The sequence below is a fragment of the Sylvia atricapilla genome, chromosome 1 (genome assembly GCF_009819655.1).
Source record: "Sylvia atricapilla isolate bSylAtr1 chromosome 1, bSylAtr1.pri, whole genome shotgun sequence".
NCBI classification, from domain to species: Eukaryota; Metazoa; Chordata; class Aves; order Passeriformes; family Sylviidae; genus Sylvia; species Sylvia atricapilla.
Genome location: NC_089140.1, coordinates 107,625,075 through 107,649,333, shown reverse-complemented (window position 1 = coordinate 107,649,333; position 24,259 = coordinate 107,625,075). Strand labels below are relative to the sequence as shown.

Genomic DNA, 24,259 nt, shown 5'->3' with positions numbered 1-24,259 from the left:
TACTGCCTCCTCCATCTTGTCAGTGAGGGACAAGAGAACTCATTCTCTGAGCTCATAAGTAATCTTCCTGAAATGGCACAGCTGAATCACAGGCTGATGTGGGCACAGAATGTTATTTTTTTAACATATTTTAGGGTTTCTGCCTTACCCCCACTGGTAGAGAAGGTGCTGGGAGCACAGTTGTGTTTGCAGTTCTGGTTGCTGTGTAACGAAATTTTTGAGTGTTTTCAAGTTTGACTGGATCTTTGTGGAGCTTGAGATGTAAATCCCCACAGCCATCAACTGGCAACCAACTGAAATGTACCACAGGACATGGAAGGAGACGTTTTTCTTCTTCTGGTGGTGGGGTAGATTTGTAGGAGGGAGGTTGTTCCTGTCTAGGGTTAAAATCTCTGCCTAGAGGTCCACAGAAGACTATCAGTGTTACATAGCATGGACTGATGGGTAAAGTACAAGTACTCGTAATTGCATGTGATAATAGCAGCAGCAAGTTAAGTCTCTCTGCTTTTGAGTTTGTTCTTAGTGCATTTGATGTCAGTGTGAATTCAAGTGGGACGCTTTTTCAATTTTTTTTTTGTTGTTGTTTGTTTGTCATTTTATGTCTGTTTTACAGTGAGGTTTCAAAGCTGTGATGGAAACAAAAAAATACATTTTGGTAGCAGTGAGCCAGAAGATTTCAGAGTAGGTGAAGATGGTGTGGTCTACGCAGAGCGAAGCTTTCAGCTTTCAGCAGAGCCCACAGAGTTTGTCGTGTCTGCTCAAGACAAGGAAACCCAGCAAGAGTGGCAAATGAGAGTGAAGCTAACCCCTGAACCAGCCTTCACAGAGGCTTCAGAAAAGGTAAAACAAGAGCTAAATGCAGCCTGTATAAATGTACCTCCACAAAGAGGCCTAAAAATAGGGCTTTAATTTTGCCTGTCACGCACCTCTCCATGAACCAGCTTATTAATGGACACCTAGTGCATGCAAAGCTGGAGCTTTAGAAGGAGCTTTGATAGTGTTTTATTCTGTAATTTTGCTAAGGCATGGAAGGATACGCCTGCTTTATATAGGATTCTTTGTGTTTGAGCTTTTTGTTTGTATAGCCTGAGATTTATACCTGAATTTAAGTCTCACACAGCCATTTCTTTATTTTTAAATTGCTTGAAAGTATTATAGTATTTATTCAAGCAGTTAAATATAACCGCAAAATAAACAAATCTGTGATAGAATGCATCAGTCACATTTATTAGATGGGAGCTGTAGATTTACAGCAGTAAGTAGGAAAGCACTTCTGGCAGGGAATATTGGCTTTGTCTTGTCCCGTCATAATCAAATTGGAGATTGTAAATTATTCATGATTCCAGCACTGCTTGGTAAGGAAGATAGTCTCCCTCTGCTGGAAGCTGCCATCAGATAAGCCATGTACTGTAACAAAAATCAGACATAGCAATATGCAGTTAGCAATGTATTTACTTTAGAAAAGTGTATTAGGTTTTCTATTATATTACCTGTTGCCTGCTGTGTCTTGCTTTCTCCTTAGTGAAGGAGAAGTGCTTAGTTTACAGGAAAAGAACAAAATGTATTTGTAGATTAACATACCTCTAATAGGTATACATTAAAGATTTAAGCATAATGTTAAAATAGGTAATGTGGTTATGCAATACGTTTTTCCTGAGAACACACTGGAGACCACTGCTGTGTAATCATCAGTTGTTTGTTTGCTTACTTGGTGATTGTGTTAAATCTGCTAAGGCATGTTTTCAGCAATGGAAATACAGTTATTTTGTTCATGGAAGCATAGTAAAAGAGCAGATGCTTAGATGTGCCAGAGCATGCCCTGTTTATTCCAAAGACACTATTCAGGTATCCTTACCATCAACAGAATGTAGAACAGTAGAATCTGGCCTTCAGTTGGGCGTCTGTTCATACTTTGTGACATAATCGCTTAGATTGAAATAGAAGTTCTTCTTTTAAAAGATTTGGAAAATGTTTTTGTCACCTGGTTTGCAACCTTAAGCAAGCTAGCTGTGTGTGCTGTCAGCCAAAGGATGAAATGACCGCAGATATAGAAAGGAATAGGAAGGGAATGTTGACACCCAGCAGAGATTAATGCCCAGTGTGTAAAGTGGGTCATCTACTGCATCCATCATGGCTGACATAGGTTTAAAATAATTACAGCATTAATTCTATGGGATTTAATAGGGTCATAAATATTTGAGACATTCCTTACCAGTATGCATTAAACTTGTCTTGGAACTCAAATTACATTATAGCACACCCAGATCTAAATTTAGTGTACAGTAGCACATTACCTGAACTGAAGCTCTAGCTAATGAGAAATATGTAAAGGCATACTTTTAAATTCTGCAAAATATTAACTACTTCTCAGAAAGTACCAGATAGTTTACACATTAGTGCCATGTTATAAATGGTTTATAATTCCCTTTCTCTTCCTAGTTAAGTAAGGAAAAAAAGGGTTCTTACAATTTTGCAGTGCAGTTGTAAATGATACTGGTTATTTTCAAACTGCACTGTGAATGCAAATAAAACAGTTCGATGAACACAGAGGGAAGACAGCCTTTCAGTCAATTATGTAATTGTACCTGAGCTACTTTATAATGTCTGCTAGTTATTCTCCTTCTAACATGTGCTTAATTTTATCTTGTACCTGGGAAAGGACCAAAGGAAAATTGAAGAAATCATATTTCCATGGCAACAATACAAGCATAGCAGCCCTTTGAAGAGGCAGAAGAGAGACTGGGTTATTCCTCCAATCAACCTACCAGAAAATTCCAAAGGACCTTTTCCTCAGGAATTAGTTAGGGTAAGGAAGTTAATAGAAGTGTGGTTTCAGTGTCCCTCAGAGAGCTCTTGAAGAGATTTTGTGTAAATGATGTCTTGTTCATCGTCCAGACATTTATAAGAGTCTTTGGGGCTGATTTCTTATTGCTACCTCTGCATTGCATGCTGGGATGCATCTAATTTCCTGGGGTTTAACTTGGTCCTGTGCATCTGTACTGGTGGAAGGTGACCTTGTTTTGGGTGCAAAGTGTGTTAAGGGGTACCTCCAGTCTCCTGCACTGGGGTTCTCTGCCTGGGAAATGGTGTGGGAGTGAGCAGGAAGCAGAGTGCACCAGGAGACCAGAGGAAATGGGATCTGGTGGGGTGAGGAGAGCAGCTGTTCCACAGACTCTGCTGCCCAGAAGAGGCCACTGCAAGGAGCCAAGCACCTCTTCTGGGCTGGCTTCCAACCATGGTACTGGCTGGTCATGATCAATTTGTTGGAACTTGGCAGAACGTTAGCCCAAGCTGATAGGACACAGTTTCACTCTGTTCTGTTTCATGTGTGTGCTGGTGAGTCAGCTGCTCCTCACAGACAGCACTGCCCTTCAGTTGTTTCCTTGGACGATGAAAATAGTTCAGTCTTTATCAATAATGCCGAGTTTCCAAAGAGCCGGCCTGCAGTGGTAAGAGAGCCTGTAGCTTTGGGCTGGGAAGTATAGGAGAAGGGACAAAGCACAAACCAGACTTTTAATTTCATGTGTAATTTTATGATACTATATGTTTTCTCCAAGATCTAAACAATTCTACTTAAGGTAAAAGTACTTGCTTGTTTTTGTTTAACACCAATCATTTTCATTCTAAAAAACAGGGATAATTTTACCTTTCTGAATTTCCTTTGACCAGTTTCTAACAGAATGCTGTTGAAAACTTCAAACTTTATACCAACTTGGCAGCATTTCCAGAAGAGTTACTTCTGCAAGTGCAGCTTAAGGAGCAAAGAGAAAATAAATAGAGCTGCTGTTCCTCTCAACAGCAGTCCCATCCTGTGCTTGTTTGTAGCTAATGCAAACTTCATCTTTTCTGACACACAGATCAGGTCTGATCGTGATAAAAGCCTTTCTCTACGGTACAGTGTGACTGGCCCAGGAGCTGACCAGCCTCCCACAGGCATCTTCATCATCAACCCCATCTCAGGACAGCTGTCGGTGACAAAGCCTTTAGACCGGGAGCAGATTGCTTCTTTTCATGTAAGAGTTTAATTTACCATAAATCAGATTATCAAATTGAAGACGAACATCTGCTTCAAACATGACTTGAGCAGCCAGCATTTAGTTTTGTATGAGATATGATTTGTAGCAGATTTGTATTTATTGTACTTAATAAGGCTAACTCTTACTATATTTAAGCAGCTTAAATACATTAACATACGTAAACAGTGATTAAATGTATTTAGATAAAGTAATTTTAAAAGATTGAAATATGGATATTGTGGCTTATATTTCAAGTACAGGCCATTGATCACAGTCTCCACTGAACTGTATACTTTCCAAAAGTTTATTTTTAATTCAGCAACTTAAATTAGGATGTGACTGCTATTAGAATTGCAGCAGCTGTGATTTGAGAAATGGATGGGAAGAATAACGTACCAATTTTTATTTTAGGGGCAAATCTAAGCATTTTAATAGAATTGTAAATTAGGCCTGTCAGCTTATGAAAATGATATTCTTTGCTCTAAAGAAATTGACAAAGTAGACCACAGATTCCAGTACCAGTGGAAAAGGAAAACTTCAAGGAAGAGGGGGAGAGCAGGCTGTGAACTAAAGTTTGCTGTGCTTTTGGGAAACTGCTGAAATCACCCGACTGCTGGAGAGAGTTTTCCAGCCTGTTGTGGATTAAGACACTCCTTGCCTTGTGCCTTTTAAGTGCTGCTCCCAAACAGAGGACACAGCAGGGGGCATCTGGCGGGTGGTGTGGGTGAAAGGCTTGCTCAAACAACAGCTCTGGCATCCATAAGATTTTAACTGAACATTTGACATTGGCAATTCAGGAATTACCGACTTGGGAATTCTTATTTATATGAGTGATTTCCAGAGTGGTGAGTTAATAATGCCATCTTACTGCTTTCTAGTAGTTCTGTAGCCATAAGATATATGTGTGTATATATATATGATGGACATCAGCAGGACTGCTGTAGAGAAAGTTGTTTTTTTCCTTAGCAATGGCCGTACTCTGGTCTAAATATACAGCTTTACATTTAAATTTGCGTATTTTTAGAGAATGTTTTCTAACAGTCATTGTTAAAACTAGAGTTCTATATGGCAGTAGGCACTAGCAGTAATCAAAATAATGTGATCTAAAATAATTTTCATCACATCAGAGAAGGAAGCCTGCAACTTAGAATAGTTTGGAAGTCTGAACACCAGTTCCATTAGCAACTTGGGAATTTAAAAGGTCAATATAAGGGAGAAGTGGCAGATAACAAAATATACCAAGCTAAAAATGCCTGGCCTGAAACTTCCTGTCGCTGTTATTATATTTATTTGCACCTGTACATTGTGCATATTCTAATACTTTTAATGATTTTTGCAGCTGAGAGCACACGCAGTGGATGTAAATGGAAACCAGGTGGAAAACCCTATTGACATTGTTATTAATGTCATTGACATGAATGACAATAGACCTGAATTCTTACACCAGGTTTGGAATGGAACAGTCCCTGAGGGATCAAAGCCAGGTAATACGTGGGCTTTTGGAAGACAGAGATATTATTTTGTAGTATCATATTTACAGTATTATTTTGAAGGTGTGATGAAGGGGGGGCTACCTTGAGACCTTGTAATACTTCGAAAGGTGTCCTTAGTATGATAAGCAAAATCTCAGATACTATCTTCTTATTCCACCTTATTTTTAATGCACTTTTTAGCATGCTGGGATTCATTTTCAAAAGACAAAATTGCAATGTACATAAACTAGAACGAGGGAAGGCTTTAAGAATATGACTTGTGGTTCATGGTTTTCAAAATCCCAATTATAACATCACAGTTCTTACATTTATTTTTATGATAGACATTGATGTTCATTTAGTTGACAGGTCAGGGTATAAGAGACTTCCGAAACGTCACTAGATCCAGTGCTAGTTCTGATTCCCAGAGGCTTTGCAGATACTGGGATTTGAAATCAGTGTCATTTGAATTCTTGAGAAAACCTAAGTGTTGTTCAGATCTCATTAAAATTCTAATCAGCTCAGACTAAAGTTTGCACTATGGCTGAAACCACTTTCTTAATTTGTCAGAAGTGCAGAATGAAAGGTTAGCACCAGAAATGTGTTTTCGGACTTTGCAGTGTTTACTTGGCATTTGAGATCTGTCTCAAAGACTTTTGAGAGAGTATTATTTATATTGATTTTCAGTCACTATCAGTATGTCCACCAATTCTGAACAATAAGTATATTTCCTTTGGCCCAATTAATAACATAAGTATCTAAACATGAGATGTTCTCTTGTTACAGAAATGTTATTTGTGGCAGAACTGTAGGATTTCATTGTTTATGTAGCTTCTTCAGTTATGAGCAAATCTAGTCTTTTATAAACATAGTGTATTTTTATCTTCTCTTATGTATTTTAATTACTCTGTTGGTGAGTCTTGAGTTTAGCCAGTTTGTTTTAAGTAAAGAAGGAATGTGCAGATTTTACCAAAAGAAATATGTGCTTTGACCACTGCTTGTAAAGTGATCTTGTATAATCGGAGTGTAAACTGTTTATATAACACCAATTATTTATCCTGCTGCTAGGAACCTACGTGATGACTGTTACTGCCATCGATGCTGATGATCCCAACACCCAGAATGGGATGCTGAGATACAGAATCTTGTCACAGGCCCCGAGCAGCCCCTCTCCAAACATGTTTACGATCAACAACGAAACCGGCGACATTATCACTGTAGCAGCTGGGCTTGACAGAGAGGTATGGCAGGTCTTACCCCGTGGGCTGGGTTGCACTTAATATTTGTGAAGATACAGGGCTTGGGGGTGTGGGTGGGTAAGAGGCTGGACATGAGCTGACAGTGTGCACCTGCAGTCATATCCAGGGCTGCATCAGAAGCAGCATGGCCAACAGGTCAAGAAGGTAATTCTCCTCCTCTCTTCTGCCCCTGTGAGACCCCGCCTGGAGTGCTGCATCCAGATCTGGGGTTCTCAGCACAGGAAATATGTGGACCTGCCTGGATCAGGTCCAGAGGAGGGATGTGAAGATCATCAGAAGGTTGGAGCACCTCTCCTGTGAAGATAGGCTGAGAGAGCTGGAACTGTTTAGCCTGGAGAAGAGAAGGCTCTGGGGAGACCTTATTGCTGCCTTCCAGTACCCAAATGGGGCCTGCAGGAGAGGGGTTTTTAATAAAAACATACAGAGATAGGACAAAGTGAGATAACTAAAAGCAGGTGCATTTAGATCAGAATAAAAGGAAGAAATTCTTTACTGTGTGGGTGATAAGACACAGGAACAAGTTGCCCAGAGAAGTTGTGGATGCCCCATCCCTGGAAGTGTTCAAGGCCAGGTTGTATGGCATTCTGAGCAGCCTGATAGAGTTGGAGGTGTACCTACCCCAGGCTGGGTGTCTGCAACTAGATGATCTTTAAGGTCACTTCTAGTCCAAACAATTTCATGATTCTGTTCTGTATTTCTCCTCCTCCTCAGTGTTTAACTTATTCTCTTTCTTCACCCTGTTGACACTTCATTGTCCTCGTCCCAGAGTACAAAAACTCAGAGGAGAGAAAATGATGGTAGGGATGAAAATTGGACCTACATATTCCATACATGTAGTTACTCTTGTCTGTGTGGGGTCATGGAAGGGATCTTGTCCCATAAGCCTGTTTGCACTTAAGAAACAAGGTACACGCTAAAGCAGAGCAATGCAATAATAATAATAATGATAAAAAGAAATAATCTATCAGTAATTCATGGCTACGTGCTGAGCAAGGTCCATCCTGTCTAGGCAGTTCTTCACTGTGCCCACCACTGGAGAAGGAGCGTGCCAGATCGTCTGCTCTGATTCACCCATCTGTGAGGTTGGGAATAAAAATATTTCCCTCCCAACTCCAAATCTGTCACACTAACTGTGCTTTTAAACCACTTGAAAACTTCACAAGAGATAAGCATTATTTTATAAACAAGCTATAAAATCCAAACAAATCTCTTTTGAATACATCTTGTTTCAACTTGTGTATTACTAACCTCATTTTAGCTCATTAAATCTGAAGTACTGGATTTGCTGTTCATCTTCTAGCTACTTGTTTATAGTTATTTAAAATGGAGAATAAAAATGCTTTCTGAAGTTCTGCATTCGCTATTAATATTCCAATGCATTTTAGTTTGAAAGGGGCAATCAGAAGATTTGAGAAGCTAAACAGACTGCTAGATATTGCAATTAATTTTTGAGGTTTTATTAACATTCATTCAATTTAAGTTGGTTCAGAAGGGAAGGGATTTGAGCAAAGGAAAACCCTGAACTTTACAGTATTGCCCTATTAAATTAAAAGAATGATGGGCAGCTTTGCCCTTGTTTTTAAAATCCCCTGGTCATCTTTGACAGATGAACTTTCAGAAGGACACAGCGATAATTCTTGAGGTTTATCACTTGGTGACTAGCTATACTGGAGGGATTTAACTCGGAAGAAACCAGCTGCCTGTGGAGCTTAGACCTTCATATTAACAGTTGGAAAAACCTTGTCATTCATCATCAGTTTTCCTGATGAATCACTCTGCTGATATCCAGATGGGTATATATAAACATTTCTTGAACATGCTGGATATTAATGATTAACATTAAATCATTCAAATATTAAATTAGACTAATATGAGATAAAATGGTTTCCTTCCCAAGCTTTGCTTCCTCCATTTCCTGAGTCATTTTGTGGAAGTCAATTAAATTAAAATGACTGCGAGTCTAGAGTGCCAAAGCTGAATCGTCTTCTGACAGTGGGCTGAGGAGTGCCTTGTTGTCCATGTACCCCAGCTGGTCTGCCCGCTTCTGCCTTTCCACTCTTTCTTACAAGTCTTGTCTCTCTTTATAAAGCTCTAATTAAGTCATAAAATACTAGACAGAATTTTAAATTCTTATATAATGTGACACTTTTTTTTATGGGAGCATAAGTGTTGTAGGCATTTAAAAAAAAAAAGTGGCTCCTCTGATAGCATTCCTCATCTGCTGGTATTTTAGATTAGCATGCACAATGCATTATCAGTGCTAACATGCACAGGAAGAGATTTGCTTAGGTAAGGAAACTCAGCTTAAGGCAGAAGAAATCTTTCATTTGTTATCTCAAAAGATGCTGTTTCATGAGATCCAGCTGCTCTTATTTCTTCCGTTATTGCTGTGGAATTCACTTCAGCATAAAAACATCTGCCTTAGTGCTGGAGGTGCTGAAGAAGTCAGGCAGGGTACTTAAATTTACACACTGACATTCCTGCCTCACGTGAGGTTAATTCAGTGAAGTGCTCTTTTATTTGGCCTGTGTTGAAGTGGAAAGATGTGAACTGATGAGGTCTGCGTTCTTTCTTGAAGCTGCCAGTTTGCTTTTGGATGTGTTGCTGCTAAGTCTCTGTGCAGGCTGCTGACACATGCTCCATAGCTTATTCCTGGCTGCTTCTCAAACCACAGTAAAAAGAGGAGACCCACCTCCCCCAATTTACCCGTGCCTGGAAAGTTGTGTGCTTGTTGATTTCTGAAATTTCATTCTCAGCAGTTGGTCTGCTTTATGTGAGTGCTGGGAAGAGGGGAAAAAAACCCCCAAAAACAGAACCAAACAAAAACACTGACGTGGTGTCTTTGGGGCACTTTCTGGGCAAGTTTTTAGTGTGCTGGTTCTGTTGAAATTAAATAAGATGATTGTAGGGAAGCTGAGTCTCTGTGTAATAATAATGGAGTTTCCTTAATGAAATTTGCTTCTTGGGATCAATGTGTTAAGACCCAGATGAATCAGAAGCACCTGCTGTTTCAATAGCGTAGAATCTTATGGCAGTGAGATTTGCTTCAATACTGCTTTAGATTTTATTGCTTCCCAGTAAGTAAAGTATGATTTTTTTCCTGGATGAAAGTGATAAAAGCATGTCTTTGATTCCCTCATGGCTGCTACTCTTGTTGGTGTCATGAAGGAAACCTTTAGGATGTTTAGAGCCTTTTGAAGGTCAGTTTGCAAGTATATTTTCCAAGCAAGAATTCATGTGTGTATTTATGCATTATTAAACGTATATACTGCACTTCTGTAGACTTAATACTAGACTTGTTTTTTTAAAGAATTGTGGGATGAATGTATAGCAGTACACATTTAGGGTGTCTTGTAAGGGTTTCTTGTGTGAAGGAGGGCATGAGCAATAAATCGTTATCTTCAGTGGGAGATAAAGATCCATACAGCTAATTTTAAAAACTTTCAGTTGTGTGACTCATAGTTGCTACTTGCGAGTGTGCAAATCATTAAACCTCTCATGGCAGTCGTACTGTCTGGCCAAAGTTTGAAAGAAAGCTAAATACTATCAGTGGAATTGTCCTTGCTTATTTTTTGTATCAATACTTGTAATTCCTTTTTGTAAATGGTGTGATTCTAGGGGTGTCCTGCTTAGGGTGAGGAGTTGGACTCTGATCCTAATGGATCCATTCCAACTCGGCATGTTTCACGATTCTATAAATTGTTTCCATGAGAAGTAATCTGTCATATACCCCACTCTTTAGGCAGTGGAAGAAAAGAACACACCAAGTGGAAAAAAACCACCCAAAACATAAAAATAGGCTCTTCTTGAAATATTTTTATTTTGCCAAAAGCTTTTTGCCAGTGTTAGTAAACTATTTGTCAAAGTGCTGTTTCAAAATAACAGCAGCTCCTTATGTTTGTGTCCTTTCTTTTGGGAAGAACTGAATGGTAACACTTGGCTTCAAGGAAGGACGATGAACTGGTAAATGAAGGAGCATGCACAATATTTGAGAGCGATGAGTTAAAATAAACTTTTCAGCAATTCTATACAGAAAGCATCTTTATAGTTTTCTTCCTTTTTTTTTTTCTTTCTTTTTTTTTTTTTTTTAAATAATAGAACCTTGTCAGTGTTGTTTTAAAACGGCTCACCAGGCTGAGGTCAGGTCTCTGCCAGGCTTTTCTGGTGCTTAGGGACCCTGGCCCCACTCCAGCTGTGAGGGAGGAGCGAGTGCCCGGCTCAAGGGCCGTTAGCAGCAGTGGGGGGAGAGGGGGCTCATGGCTGCTGTACTCAGCCAGGGTGTTTAACATTTATGGAAATAGCCCGTTTGGTGCTTCCCTCCCCCTTTCTCCCAGTGCCCTTACTCGTCTCTGTTGGCCTCGACATCTTTGGTTTCCATAGAGATCACAAGAAGTTGCAGCAGCAGTTCTGTACTCAGGCTTGGCTGAATCAAAACCTTGGCAGTTGTGGTCGTTTGGCCGACAAACCTACCTTGGCTCAGGGCTCTCAAATGCTTTTGAGGACTTTCCCTGTTTTAGTATAAAATGCACTCCGGTTCTCTTTTCACCATTTGAAAAGCGTTGTTAAACCTGTGATCATGCATTAACTGCCTAAAGTGGTTTATCAGAGTAGGAAGCAGTCAGCCTGTCCTTACCTTGATGGTCTTTGAAGAAAGTCAAACAGTAGTTCAGCATAAGCAGCCTGCTGCTGTATTCCTGTGGCGCAAACTTCGCTCCTGTCATTTCAGGTGATGCTAACTAGAATAAACTGTGTGATAGGCTCCATTGCTTAGCAGAGTGCAATTTTGGGAACACCTGGTGTCCTATGGCAATGTTAGTTTTGTCTAAAACTTATGTTGTCATTTTGTGTTTTAGAAAGTACAACAATATACATTAATAATTCAAGCTACGGACATGGAAGGAAACCCAACATATGGTCTTTCCAACACAGCAACTGCTGTCATCGCTGTGACAGATGTCAATGACAATCCTCCAGAGTTCACTGCCATGACTGTAAGTACAGGATAGGAGTTACTAAAGATGTGCATATTTATAACCGTTCTCTGTTTCTCTCATTATATTCACAGCCAGTAAATATTTATTACTTATTAAATACCGTACTGCCAGGTAGAATCAAATTATGTGCAGAATATATACCCCTAACATACAGTGTTCTGCTTTTGACCAAAAGACAAAAGCTGACAAGGGAATCAAGCCATCGGTTCTCTGGGTGGCCTCAGGTAAATTTCATTAGATAAATTGTCAGAGCTCCAGTGAAGAGAGATGGGCTGCCCCGCTTCGATGAATGTTCAGCCTGCCGTGGCTCTTGCATGCTCCTCCAGATGAGGTGAAGTGTTCCCATGGTTTTTTGCAGTTCTACGGGGAGGTCCCGGAGAACAGGGTGGATGTGATCGTGGCCAACCTGACGGTGACGGATAAGGACCAGCCGCACACGCCGGCCTGGAACGCCATGTACCGCATGACCGGGGGAGACCCGACCGGCCGCTTCACCATCCTCACCGACCCCAACAGCAACGACGGGCTGGTCACTGTCGTGAAGGTGAGGCGTGCTGGCATTCCAGAGAGTTCAGAATTCAGCAGAGATGAAAGAAGTGGGAGAACACTGGGAAATTTGAGTTCCTGAGGCCAGGATGAATAAAATGGATGCTCCCTTTCTTGTGGAATCTAGTAATCTGTCTCTTCAAATGTTACTTGCTCATGCTATTAGTAGTATTACACTTGCTCAGTTTTAAAATTGTCTGGCTAGGTTATTAGAAATTAAAAAATTTGAATTTTTATTTGCCAGAAGTTAGAAATCACTCTGTGAAAAAGTATCTGCTTAGTATTTTTTGCTAGTCCAAAGGAACAACTTCCTGCCTCCTCAATTAGAAGCCATGAGTGTTGTCTGCACGTTTTATGTCAAGACATTCCATTAAGGAACAGATAAAGGCAGTCAAAGCACAGTCAGAGAGGAAAAAATGATAGTAGGAGGGTACTTCTACAAGAGACATTTAAGGACTGGCTATTTTTAAAACCTCTTTTAAATACCTTTTATGGAATAACCTGTCTATCTTCATTCTCTAGCCAACACAGCTCTGTGTTGAGGGACGACTTATTTCAAGTGATAATAACAATGTGGTTCTATAATTAAACCTGCCAGGCAGTAGCCACCTTTCCTCATGACCCTCTGATAAATGTCTCATCTCTGAGTTGGCCTGCTCTCATTTTGGCTGATCCATTTCAAAGTCAAATATGCAATGCCAGTAATTCCATTTGGAAATTAAAAATTTAATTTTTTCTTTTCTCATTTTGTTTTGTTTTGGTGGTGGTGGTTTTTTTTTGGGGGGGGGGGGGGTTTATTTGGGGTTTTTTTTTGTTTTGTTTTTTTTGGGGTTTTTTTTTTTTGGTTTTTGTTTGGGTTTTTTTTGTTTGTTTGTTTTGTTTTGTTTTTTTTTTATTGGTTAGTTGGTTTTTTTGGGTGGTTTTTTGCTTTTCCTTTTTGGTTTTTGTTTCATTTAATTTCATTTTGTTTGATTTTAATCCTCCCAGTATCTAGGTGACAAAAAGATACAACCTACATACAGCATTAATAATAATTCACGCTGGGTTTTTTAAAGAACTGTCTCTGGTTTATAACTGCTTTTCCCCAGAGGTACCAATTGTTGCATTGCAGTCTTCCAGGAAGAATTATGTGAGTGTCTGTGCTTTTTAGCACTCCTTTAAGTGCCCAGACATGGGAAGAGTTGGAAACCTGCCTACAGTTTTTATTGGCAGTGCAATGATCTGTCAACCTGTAATGAAGATTAGATTGTCTCTTGTCACTTACTTCATACTGCCACATGCCAACTGCCCCAGTAAGGTACAGGGTTGTCTTCCAGTCTGGGATCTTTGTGAGTAATACAGTGCATAGTACAAAGGCAAATCATGTGTGTCTCCAGGAATGCCTCAACCCTGTGCAGCATGGCACAGGAACTCTAGAGTCACACTGTTTTTCCTTCTCCTTAATTTGGACTTACAGCTCAGTGAAGAAATTTCCAAACTGAAGGTTGTCTTCACTGGGAAGATGGAAGCTGTTGGTATACCAGAAATGAGGTTGGCTAGGATTACCAAGAGTCTTTCTAGTGAGATGTTGAGGGTGTGAGAATCTCTGATATGCAAGTAGCTCTAGTCATGAACTTGTTTGAAGGAAACTTTCATCCTTCTAACAGAAAGAGGTAGCTTTCTGTCCCCAGGAGAGATCATCGGGAGGCACACATGAGTGCCTGGCACAAACCTGGGAGCTTCTTCATCATTTTGTGATTAAACTATTTGTTTCCTCATTTGTCTCCAATGGCAATATCAGAGTAGGTTTCTAGCTCTTCAGACTTCAAAATTGCTGCTGCTGCTAAGCAAAATCCCAGCACTTCACCTTGTGGTGAGGCGATGATACTGTGCTCTCTTGGACTCCATCCTCATTTTTGAGAAAAGCAGTACAAGTAATCTTCAAAAACGTGCTTTAAATTTAAAATGTTACTGTGTGTTCTGTTGCTACTGTGAGTAAACATTAACACTTCCTGCTCTTTGCCCTTGCCAGCCTATTGACTTCGAGACCAACAGGATGTTTGTACTTACCGTAGCTGCGGAAAATCAAGTGCCTTTGGCTAAGGGGATTCAGCATCCTCCTCAGTCAACAGCAACCGTGTCCATTACAGTCATTGATGTGAATGAGAGCCCATATTTTGTTCCAAACCCCAAGCTGGTGCGTCAGGAGGAAGGGCTGATGGCTGGCAGCATGCTGACAACTTTCACCGCTCAGGACCCGGATCGTTACATGCAGCAAACGTCTCTAAGGTCTGTATGAGCATGTTGTAAGGTCTTTGGACCGGTTATGGAATGGGTGGGGAGCAAAGAGAAGACATGTGAAATTACTGCATTTACCATAGCTGCAGTTAACCCAGCACATCCTTTGGGTTTCCTGCAGCTGTCAACAAAGGGATTTTTGGCTGTAGAGAAGGTGAACTGACTAGTATCCATAGTTATGTAAACTGGGTCATTTTCTCATCCTAGGACTCATTTCATCAAGATAGAATGCAGTCATGCATCTGTGGTATATGTTCTATCCTAACAAATTCAGTCAGAGCAGAGAATGTGCTTTTGTGAACTAAGATCATTTGCAATTAAAACTCACCAGTAATTTTCACTTGGCAACAAAATTGGATTTTTGATGAAATCTGAAGGATTTTCTTTGAATTTTTTCTCCAGCAGTGCAAAGTGGTGGTGTTGTCTGTCTGTGAACTCTCCTACTGATAGCTATAATCATAATTTGATCATAATTTTTCTTATGTCTATAACCTTGCTACACAAGCATGCCTTACATAACACATGGTTATTGCCTGCAAAGCTAAGGCTGTGACTGCCTATGGATCAGGACTCACCTTCTTCAGCATTTTCTTTTTAGCTCATGTAGAAGAAATTCCAGAACTCAGCTTCTGTCTTTTCCTTCCAAAATCAAGATTATTGCAATTTTATTTTCTGTTCATTTTTTGGTTAGCTGTTCGTGATACTTTGCTCATTTCGGGACATAACCATCATAGAAATGACAGCATAAGGACTTCGATACTAAGATAGTTTACACTTGATTGATGTCAAAGGGAAAATTTACCAGATACAAGAATGATTTTGAAAGACCCTTCTCTTTCAAATTAAGATGAGAAACATGCAGTAAAACCAGAGCATCTGAAATGAGGTGATATGGAAGTGCTATAACAATGTGAGTTAGTGCAACTAACACTCCCATTTTTACCTCCCTCCTGCTCTTGGTGCTCTGACAAGATGAAAATTAGTATGAATAGCTCTGTAGGTGTTGAAAAACCAAGAAGGATCCTGACTGAATATTTTAATTGAGTCTGAGTATTAATGTTATGTAGTTTACGGTAATTATATGATTTCCTCCAGTTGCATGCTAACTTACAGGGCAAGGCACTTAAAGAATCAAAATGCAGGACTGGTTTTAATACGTGTTTTCAAGAACTTTACTGACAGGACTTGATAAATGGAAATTTGTAGAATGCTGTCTTCAAATTCCAAAAGTGTGTTCAGAATACAAATGAAAATACTAATACTGTCTTTGCTGGCAGATAAATAACACAACTTATGATTAAATACACAGGTACTCAGAACTTTCAGATCCTGCAAACTGGCTGAAAATTGACCCTGTTAATGGACAAATAACTACTACAGCTGTTTTGGACAGAGAGTCAATATATGTGCAAAACAATATGTATAATGCAACGTTTCTTGCTTCTGATAATGGTATGTATCAATATTGTGTATTTTTTCAAAAAGCTTTTCTTCTTTGTGATTGAATGGTATTCAGTTTTACTGGGGCAGAAAACAGGATCTGCTTAGAATACATCCCATTGAAAATCTGTATTACTATCAGACTGTGTATAATATCCCAGCTACTTGAGAAATGGCTGAAGAATAATTCTCTGAGCTTGTAGAAAAACACTGTCTTGGTTACATTAGTTGAGCTGACAGAAAATTGAAAAAACCCTGCATGGGAGTGTGGTAGGTTGAGTGAATGCACAGCATGAGTGGGTTTTATGGGGAGTAATGTGTCATTGGAGGGGCTTTGTATTTTCCCACATTCAGGCTGCAGCACTGCAGAGGGAAAAGTATCTTTTTGTTGTCAGTTTGTTAATGACAATTAACACTGTTCAGAAATGAGTCCTTTGATTTCAGCTGGAGTGCTGCACTGTTCAAAGCTGATAGCAGAAAGATGGACAGGCTCAGTTAGGAATATTCTCACATTAGAAGGGAAAACTGAAACACTGGGGCTATTTGCCTTGGAAAGAAGACACGGTAAAATTTTCTGAACTGGAAGCTAGATCAACTGTTTCTGTATGTTGGCTCTGTTCTGGAGAAAAAACATAAATGGAACTGGAAGATTATGGGAGGTGGAATGAGAACCATTGCTAGTTATATGAAAAATTCAGTGCCAAATGATCACATCAATGTGTGATTCCAGCAAGGTTTATGGAAGCATCACACATTCGATATGGATAGCAGGAATGTCTAAAAATAGCATGCTGAAAGTCAGTATTAGAAAGAATTTAAATATCGCATTTGTGATAAAGGGTGATCTTAAGCCTTCAAAGTTAGGAAATAATATGTCCAGAGGACAAACCATCCCAATTTTGCACCTTCTTTGAAGCCTTTGATGTGGACCATCTCTGGAGATTAACTCTGTCTGGTCAGTGAAGTAGATGAGTCCCTGATCTGTGGATTTGCAGTTACTTGATGAATTTTGCTGAGTAGAGCCATTTTTCTGAGGACAGACCACAAAAGAATTAGTGTCTTAGCAGGAGCAGTGCCAGTGTTAGATTGGTTTTGTAAAAGACAGAATCCCAAAAGTGAGGTAAACATGTAAGAGTGTTGGTACAGTTTTAAGTAACTTTGCAAATGTAAACAGGCTTCATTTCTATTTCCTTTTCTTTTAGGAATACCCCCGATGAGTGGAACTGGCACACTTCAGATATACCTGCTGGACATCAATGATAATGCCCCCCAAGTGCATCCAAAAGAAGCCACAACTTGTGAAACACTGCAGCCTAATGCTATTAACATCACTGCTGTAGACCCTGACATAGATCCAAATGCAGGCCCGTTTGCCTTTGAGCTGCCCGACACACCAGCTAGTATTAAGAGGAATTGGACCATTGTTCGAATTAGTGGTAATTAACACTATGGAAATCTTCATCCTTTTGAAGAAACTTTTGCAAATGTCTTCTCTTTGGTATTATTTCACAACATAGAATTCGGTAAATATGATCAGGAAACCACCTTAGTGTAAGTTCCCTGGACAACAAGAAATTTTAAGAAAGAAAGGATGGTCACAGCAGTCAGGAAATCTGTTACCCTGAGTGTCACATAGCAGTTTGAGCAAGAAGTTAACTGCAAGCTCAAACATGAGCTATTTTTGCCAGTACTATTTTAATCCCATGTGAGCAATATATTACTTTTTAACCAGTGCCTTATTTTCACACACAGGTGATCATGCCCAGCTCTCCTTAAGAATTCGGTTCCTGGAGGCTGGTATCTACGACGTGCCCATAGTAATTACAGATTCTGGAAATCCACATGCATCCAGCACTTCCTTGCTGAAGGTGAAAGTTTGCCAGTGTGACTTAAATGGAGACTGCACTGATGTTGACCGGATTGTTGGTGCAGGGCTGGGCACTGGTGCCATCATTGCAATTCTGCTTTGTATCATCATCTTGCTTAGTGAGTAGATAGCTCTCTTAATTCTAACTCCTTTACTCTTGTTTTGCAACTACCAATATTATGTTTTAATATCAGATACCTTGACAAAGATGGGAGTTATTAAAGGCTCAGGTCCAGGAATTATTACTGCATGGTTTTCAGTGTTTTGGACAAGTATAAAAACTTCTGATAGTACAGGATTTGTAGTTGGACTGAGTACAGCTACCACCTGTTTGGCAGTCAAGCCCTGCAGTGGGTTTGTGAAAGAGATTTTCCATTTATACCCTTTGACACTTAGAATGTTATGTGAGTGAGTGGCCAGGTTGAAGACATGATTAGTCCCGAGGCATCTAATCTCTCTTGTGCTGCCAGTATTGTGTGACTTGGTGCCACCTATAGCAGGTAACAGTGCTTTTAAGGAGTGTTCTGTTGTTACTACTATTGTGCTTCAAATTAATGCGAGTAGGAATTAGTGTTAGAAGGTAATACCTGGCCTCTCAAGAAAGGCAGGTGTTGCAATGGTGTGTATGTTCAAGTACTGCATAAATTTGTACTAGTATTTTATTTTGTGTGAAGTGCATTGAGTTAGGGAAATGACTAAAAAGCATGAGTAAGTGTCTGTCCAGTGTAGTAAATTAGATGCTAGCTCTCTGTAATGTTACACATTATAGTTAACTGATTGCCTGTTGTGGTGGAACACAAGGGAGAGATTAGCCTGGTCATAATGCACTATGCACCCATCTAGAACATAGAAAATTATGGAAGGAGTAATAAAAAAAAAATTCGAGCCTGGCTAAGCACATGATTCTGCACAAGCACACAGTGCGTTTACTTTCTTGATAGAAGATACTTTTTAAATGCTAGGTATGAAACTAACAGAGCCTTATTTAAGGAGGGATTTCTTTCTGAATATAGTGATTTATGAAGCATAGTCTTTCTTAATTCTTTTCATGACAAGTTTCTTTTGCAAATGTGGAATGGATTTGTTACTTACAACCTTGAATATGTGATTGATTTGCAAAGCAAATTGCCTATAGTGGTCTGAGTTTAGACATTTCTTGCTTAAGCTGCCTTCTGTCAAATTTTTAATTTAAAAAGAAACCCCTATACAATATCCAGAACAGTCAAATCCAACTTCATTGCTTTTTTCTGGTTTTTTTTTTTTTTTCTTTTTTCTTTTTTTAAATCTTGACATTAAATTTCTACAATCTTCTGTGGCTGTATTTCAGAATCAAGATGTGATTTTGTCTCTCCCGTTTTTGCATTACAGTTTTAGTTTTAATGTTTGTGGTGTGGATGAAACGTCGTGATAAAGAGCGTCAGGCAAAGCAGCTCTTGATTGATCCTGAAGATGATGTGAGGGACAACATTCTGAAATACGATGAAGAAGGGGGTGGAGAAGAAGATCAGGTGAGGAAAGGTTAATGGGTTCTATGTATAGATTTACACTTCTCATTCCACTTTATTTTGTTTACATTGAAACACTCTAGTAGGTAGCTAATTTTTGCATTAAGTATTTGTCCTGGTTTAGGGCAGTAACCTTAAGTAAAGGAAGGCAATAACTTTAAATAAAACTTGTTTTCTCGTTTTGGTTTTTGCCATTGCAAATATATCAATTGGTTGACATTTGAATAAGATGTTAAAACAGTCTTGTCCTATTTCAGTAAAAGCATTCTGACCAGATTCCAGCTAAGGCTGTTATATTTAAATGAAAGCTAACATCCAGTCTCCTTGCTGTATGTAAACTTTCCTCACTCCTTGTCTGGAAACTTGTTGGACAGCAACACGAGTGCAGGGTGCCTAATATCATCTAAACCAAATACAACCATGTCTTGGAGGTGGGTGAATGCCTTTCTAGATATATAGTAATGTTGGCTATTGACAGATTTGCCACCACTGGGATTTCAAGCTTGGAAAGCATTTAGGTTTCAAGTAGCTGTCAGGGCACATCTGTGTTTATTCAAATACCTTCCCAGGCAGGTGCCATATGCATTTACTCTCATGTCACCTCTGGTTGAACCACTGCTGATATGTCAGAGGACTAAGAGTGATGTGTATATGCTAAGAATAGCTTCTTTTTCCCCCCTGTCTCTCCAAGTTAGTGGATTTTCAAGCAGTGTGATTTCCTTCCTTTAGAGGACGTTTATTAAGTGTTTTATGAACATGACAAACAGCAGATTTATGCACATTATTAATGGTAGAAGTAAGTGTAGTAATTACAAAGAGAACAGTGCATATAATAGAGTCTTAAGAAATTTTCCAGTTAAAAGCCTTGAAAAATTAAGTGCAATTCTTCCACACATCCCCAGTCTCATTCATCTGGCACTTGAGTTATCTGAAAAGTGTCTCCCTTCACTGGTACAGACTTTTTAGTTTTCCTTCTGCTCATTTGTTTGTTTGTCTGAAATTTGTGTTCCCCTTAGTAATTTCCATGCTTCCTGCGTTTCCCCAAGTACTTTCCTACTTCCTGGCTTTTCTGCATAATGTTCTTCTTAGGCAGTTTTCAAAGGAAACTTCAGTTTATGCAGTTTTGGAAAAATGCTTATGTTAAATAAAGTGAAAACAACCCTTTGAGTCTATGCATGTATTTCAGTTGTTTGTACATAGTTTGACTACAAGAACTGCATCCTGCTTGTGCATCTGTTATTGTACAGGGAAGTAACAATCTTAAAAGAAAATTAGGAAAACTCAGCCCTGTGAGAAGTAATTTTTCAGTTCACGTGTTCCCAGCTCTTGTTCATCTCAGATTCTCTGGAGGATCTGCTCAGCAATTGTCATGGATCTTTGTTTTTTAATTACTGTCCATGCAGCCCTCAGGGCGCAGAGTGAGTTAGGTTCTGAGTACAGTCCATGGGGGTGCCATAGGTGATGGTGGGGTTGGGACTCTGCTGCAGATTAGAAATGTTAACCATTGTAGCAGTGTACAGTGGGAGCAAAAAGGGAGCGATTCTGAAGTCTCCCCTGTGCCCGTGTTGTGCTGTGCTCCTCTCCAGCTGGCAGTGCTGTCTCTGTGAGAGGCACAGTTGGGGTGGTGTGGCTGGGGGAAGCGTCCTGTGGATGCTGCAGGGATTAGTGTGATGTTAGACATTTATTTTGGTTAGACATTTTTTAAAATCTAAATTCTGCCTGTACTTAACTAGATGATAAGAATTCCTAGGTTTGTTTCTTCTTGGTTCCCTTCTGGCCCCCTCACCTCTTGTACCCAGGGGAAGAAAGGGGAATTATATTTCCTTGGGGTTTATTTGGTTTTGCACACATTTTATGTGAGATTTAAGAACTTAGAATGCAAAGATTTTGGAATGTCTCAACAAGTTCTCTGCAAGCAGTAATTTCATTTTTGCAAACCGTGGCTTAGCAAAATACTGCATAACCAAAGCTGTGTACAGGGCATTGTGGGCCAAAGGTATTGGCTATAAAGATTTTGCGGTTTTGTCAATGTTAAAGTATTCAAGTGTCAAAGTATGGGACGAACATCAAAAATGTATTTTCAGAATGCGGCCTCATAGGGTGAAGCTGCCACTGTTCTGTTAAAATCAAGAAAAAATGCTTTGTGTCAATCTTGAATCTGTAAGTCATCAGCAAATTACAGGAAAATGTTCTGTGTCAATATTAACGTTTTTTATGGTGCACCATCCCTAAAATCCTGAGGATTGATTAAACAAGTAGCTTCAGTAGACAGCAGTACACAAGGTGACTCAAACCCAGAGCCATCCAGCCCAGGGTGCATCTCATGTAGAGGAATAAAGGGAATTTCAAAACCTTGTGTGCATCTCTGTGAAAACAGTATTTTAAAAGCTTCAGACATTTTCATAATCTGTAAAATTGCTTTTATTTATAGACAGCAAATTACTTTTTAAAATCAAGTTGGGTTTCTTAGTTGTCATGGCAGACTCAGAAACTCCTAAAACATGTTCAGCATGTTCTTTTCAAACCACGTACATTCTATCAGAGTGATGTCTCCCGTAAAAAATTAGATGAGTTCAAATTCCAGCTAGTTCCTCTGAGTCATAGCAACTGCCAGCAACAAGTTGGAATTCCTGTTTGGTTTCGTTGGTGTGTTTGGTTTTTTCTCCTGTGCCAGCAGTTCCAAGGAATTATGATGTGAAATCTGTAATAAAAGAGCAGTTCAGAATATCGTGAAGGTCTTCAGTTAATCCTATCTGAGGCCATCTTGGCCTGCTTTGTTCAGTCTGACAGACAGCGTGCTTGTCAAAAAAATTGAGGATCTTGAATGATTCATAGTTGTCTTCTACCCTGGCGTGATGTACACAGGATCGTATGATCTCCACAGCAGCAAAGAAAAATGCTGTTAATTCTCTAAGCCAGAAAAGCTTTTGATCTGTGGGTCATGACTGAAGTCAGCCTGCTCGCCTCTGAAGAGCATTGTCAACACTGGAAATGTTCTGGACTTTTTTCACCTAGAAAAATTAGGTTGAAAAAGAGGCTTCAAAAGGTTTACAGCACTCCTGTCATTCCAGGCAGCAACTTTCTGGGTTGTGTGAATGATGACTGTACTAGCAGAAGTTGGGGATAAGGGAGGAATGAGAGAAAGCAGAGGTATTCCAGATAGAAAGCTTTGGATTCTTCTCAGGATTCTGTTCACTGTTTTCTACTTTTAACAGTTTAGCTACCTGACTTAGAGGCCATGAGAGGTTTGAGTCAGCATCATTCTGCAGAAGTCAGTGGGACTAGTTTGGGAAGGGGAGAAGTGTTGGGGATTTTGTGTTTAGTTTTTTTGTTTGTATGTCTTTGGGGGTGTTTGGGGGGGGTTGGTGTATTGAGGGGGGGGGGGCTTTCTGTTTGGTTGGTTTTTGTGGGAGGTTTTTGTGGATTTTTTTGTGTTTGGTTGTGGGGCATTTTTTTGGGGGGGGAATGGTGTTAAACCTTGGTATTTTGTTTTGTTTTTCGTAAGGTTGTATCTGAATCTTCAACTCTTGGGGGTGAGGGACAGCATAGTTCGTTATAGTCTGAAACAGAAAGTTCAAATTACGAAACTGATAGTGAATGCCTCTCTTGATTATTACTGGACCACATGATCCATAGCTTGTAGTTTTTCATCATATGGCGAGGTGTGAGTTGTAAATGGTGAATATTCTTTCCTGATAACAGTGTGCTCTGAAATTGTATCAGCAGTCTCAGTTCCTGATACCAAAACCTGCTGCTGACTGAGGGAGTGTTGAAGCACTTAGCGTGTGTCTGCAGCGTAGTTCACGCACACAGCACATCACAACCCATAACCATCACCAGCTCATTTTTATCGCACATCTCAGACCATTTGTGTGACTTACATCAAGGCAGTGGGTGCTTGACTGGGATATGTGCAGCATATGTCAGCCTGATAACTGTGAAACATTTTTTTTCTTCATCTAATTGCTTTTGTATACATCTCATTGCACAAGATGATTCTCTCCTTTGAGTTCATTTCTATAATGTTTTCTGAATTTTAGTAGTACTTGCTCATGCAGGTGGTCCTGTTGAAGCAAGTTGTCTGAGCAAGTGGGTGGTATGCTTTTGAAGTGTTGCAGATGAGCTGTTTTGAGCATGTAGGATAATCTAGCCCTCAGATCTTTTCAGCACAAGAATTTCAATGCAATGATTTTACTATTATTCAAAGTAGTTTTCTTGCCGAGGAGTCTTCATGGTCCTTCCTACATCAGGATTTTTTTTTACATTAGTCAGTAGCTTGTTTTTTGTAATATTTTTTACATATTTACATAAAGAGAGAAAATAGTAGCATTTACTTTTATGGTGTTAATCACATTAAAAATAAAAGATGGATGATTTATTGTTATGTGTGCGTGATCTAAACAGAAATTGCTCTTTTATGGAGGGGTAGCTGTGTTCCAGCAATTAGGTGGCATAGATAAAAGCGAAATGAGGTAATCCTTCTGTATTTTTGTGTGTGGGTTTTGTTGGGTTTTTTTCTTTTGTCATAACTCTCTGTATGTCCACATTTTGAGATAACATTAGTCTTCTATGCTGGGTCTTTTTACCACGTCTGTTGTTAACATTATAATGATCCTTACCTACTCCATGAACGTTATAAATCCATGTGATTAGATTTTCTTTTTCACCACCCTGAGTGTTAATCAGATCATTTACTCTCAGTTTTTAACCTTCATTTTGCATTACATTAAGAATAGAACATGTTTCTATGTTCTGAAATTTCAAACATAATGAATGAAATAAAGGTTGCTATGATATTCCCCATGAATATACAATACTATAATTAAAAGGTAGTTATTTCGGGGATTGTGTTTGCTTACTAAGACATTAGCTTCACTTTTTGA

At 39.4% G+C, this 24,259-nt stretch overlaps 1 protein-coding gene across 2 annotated transcripts in view; it reads left to right on the top strand.

The window, feature by feature from the left end:
* The window catches only part of CDH2 (cadherin 2), a 114,423-nt gene that overhangs the window by 76,173 nt on the left and 13,991 nt on the right, over positions 1-24,259 (top strand). For both annotated transcript variants that reach the window (XM_066330291.1, XM_066330298.1), the window contains exons 3-14: positions 614-840; positions 2,660-2,806; positions 3,858-4,013; positions 5,356-5,500; positions 6,557-6,729; positions 11,601-11,738; positions 12,100-12,285; positions 14,299-14,555; positions 15,874-16,016; positions 17,207-17,440; positions 17,757-17,990; positions 19,240-19,379. In XM_066330291.1, coding sequence (XP_066186388.1) covers positions 614-840; positions 2,660-2,806; positions 3,858-4,013; positions 5,356-5,500; positions 6,557-6,729; positions 11,601-11,738; positions 12,100-12,285; positions 14,299-14,555; positions 15,874-16,016; positions 17,207-17,440; positions 17,757-17,990; positions 19,240-19,379 — 2,180 coding nt within the window. The remainder of the gene's footprint in view (positions 1-613; positions 841-2,659; positions 2,807-3,857; positions 4,014-5,355; positions 5,501-6,556; positions 6,730-11,600; positions 11,739-12,099; positions 12,286-14,298; positions 14,556-15,873; positions 16,017-17,206; positions 17,441-17,756; positions 17,991-19,239; positions 19,380-24,259) is intronic.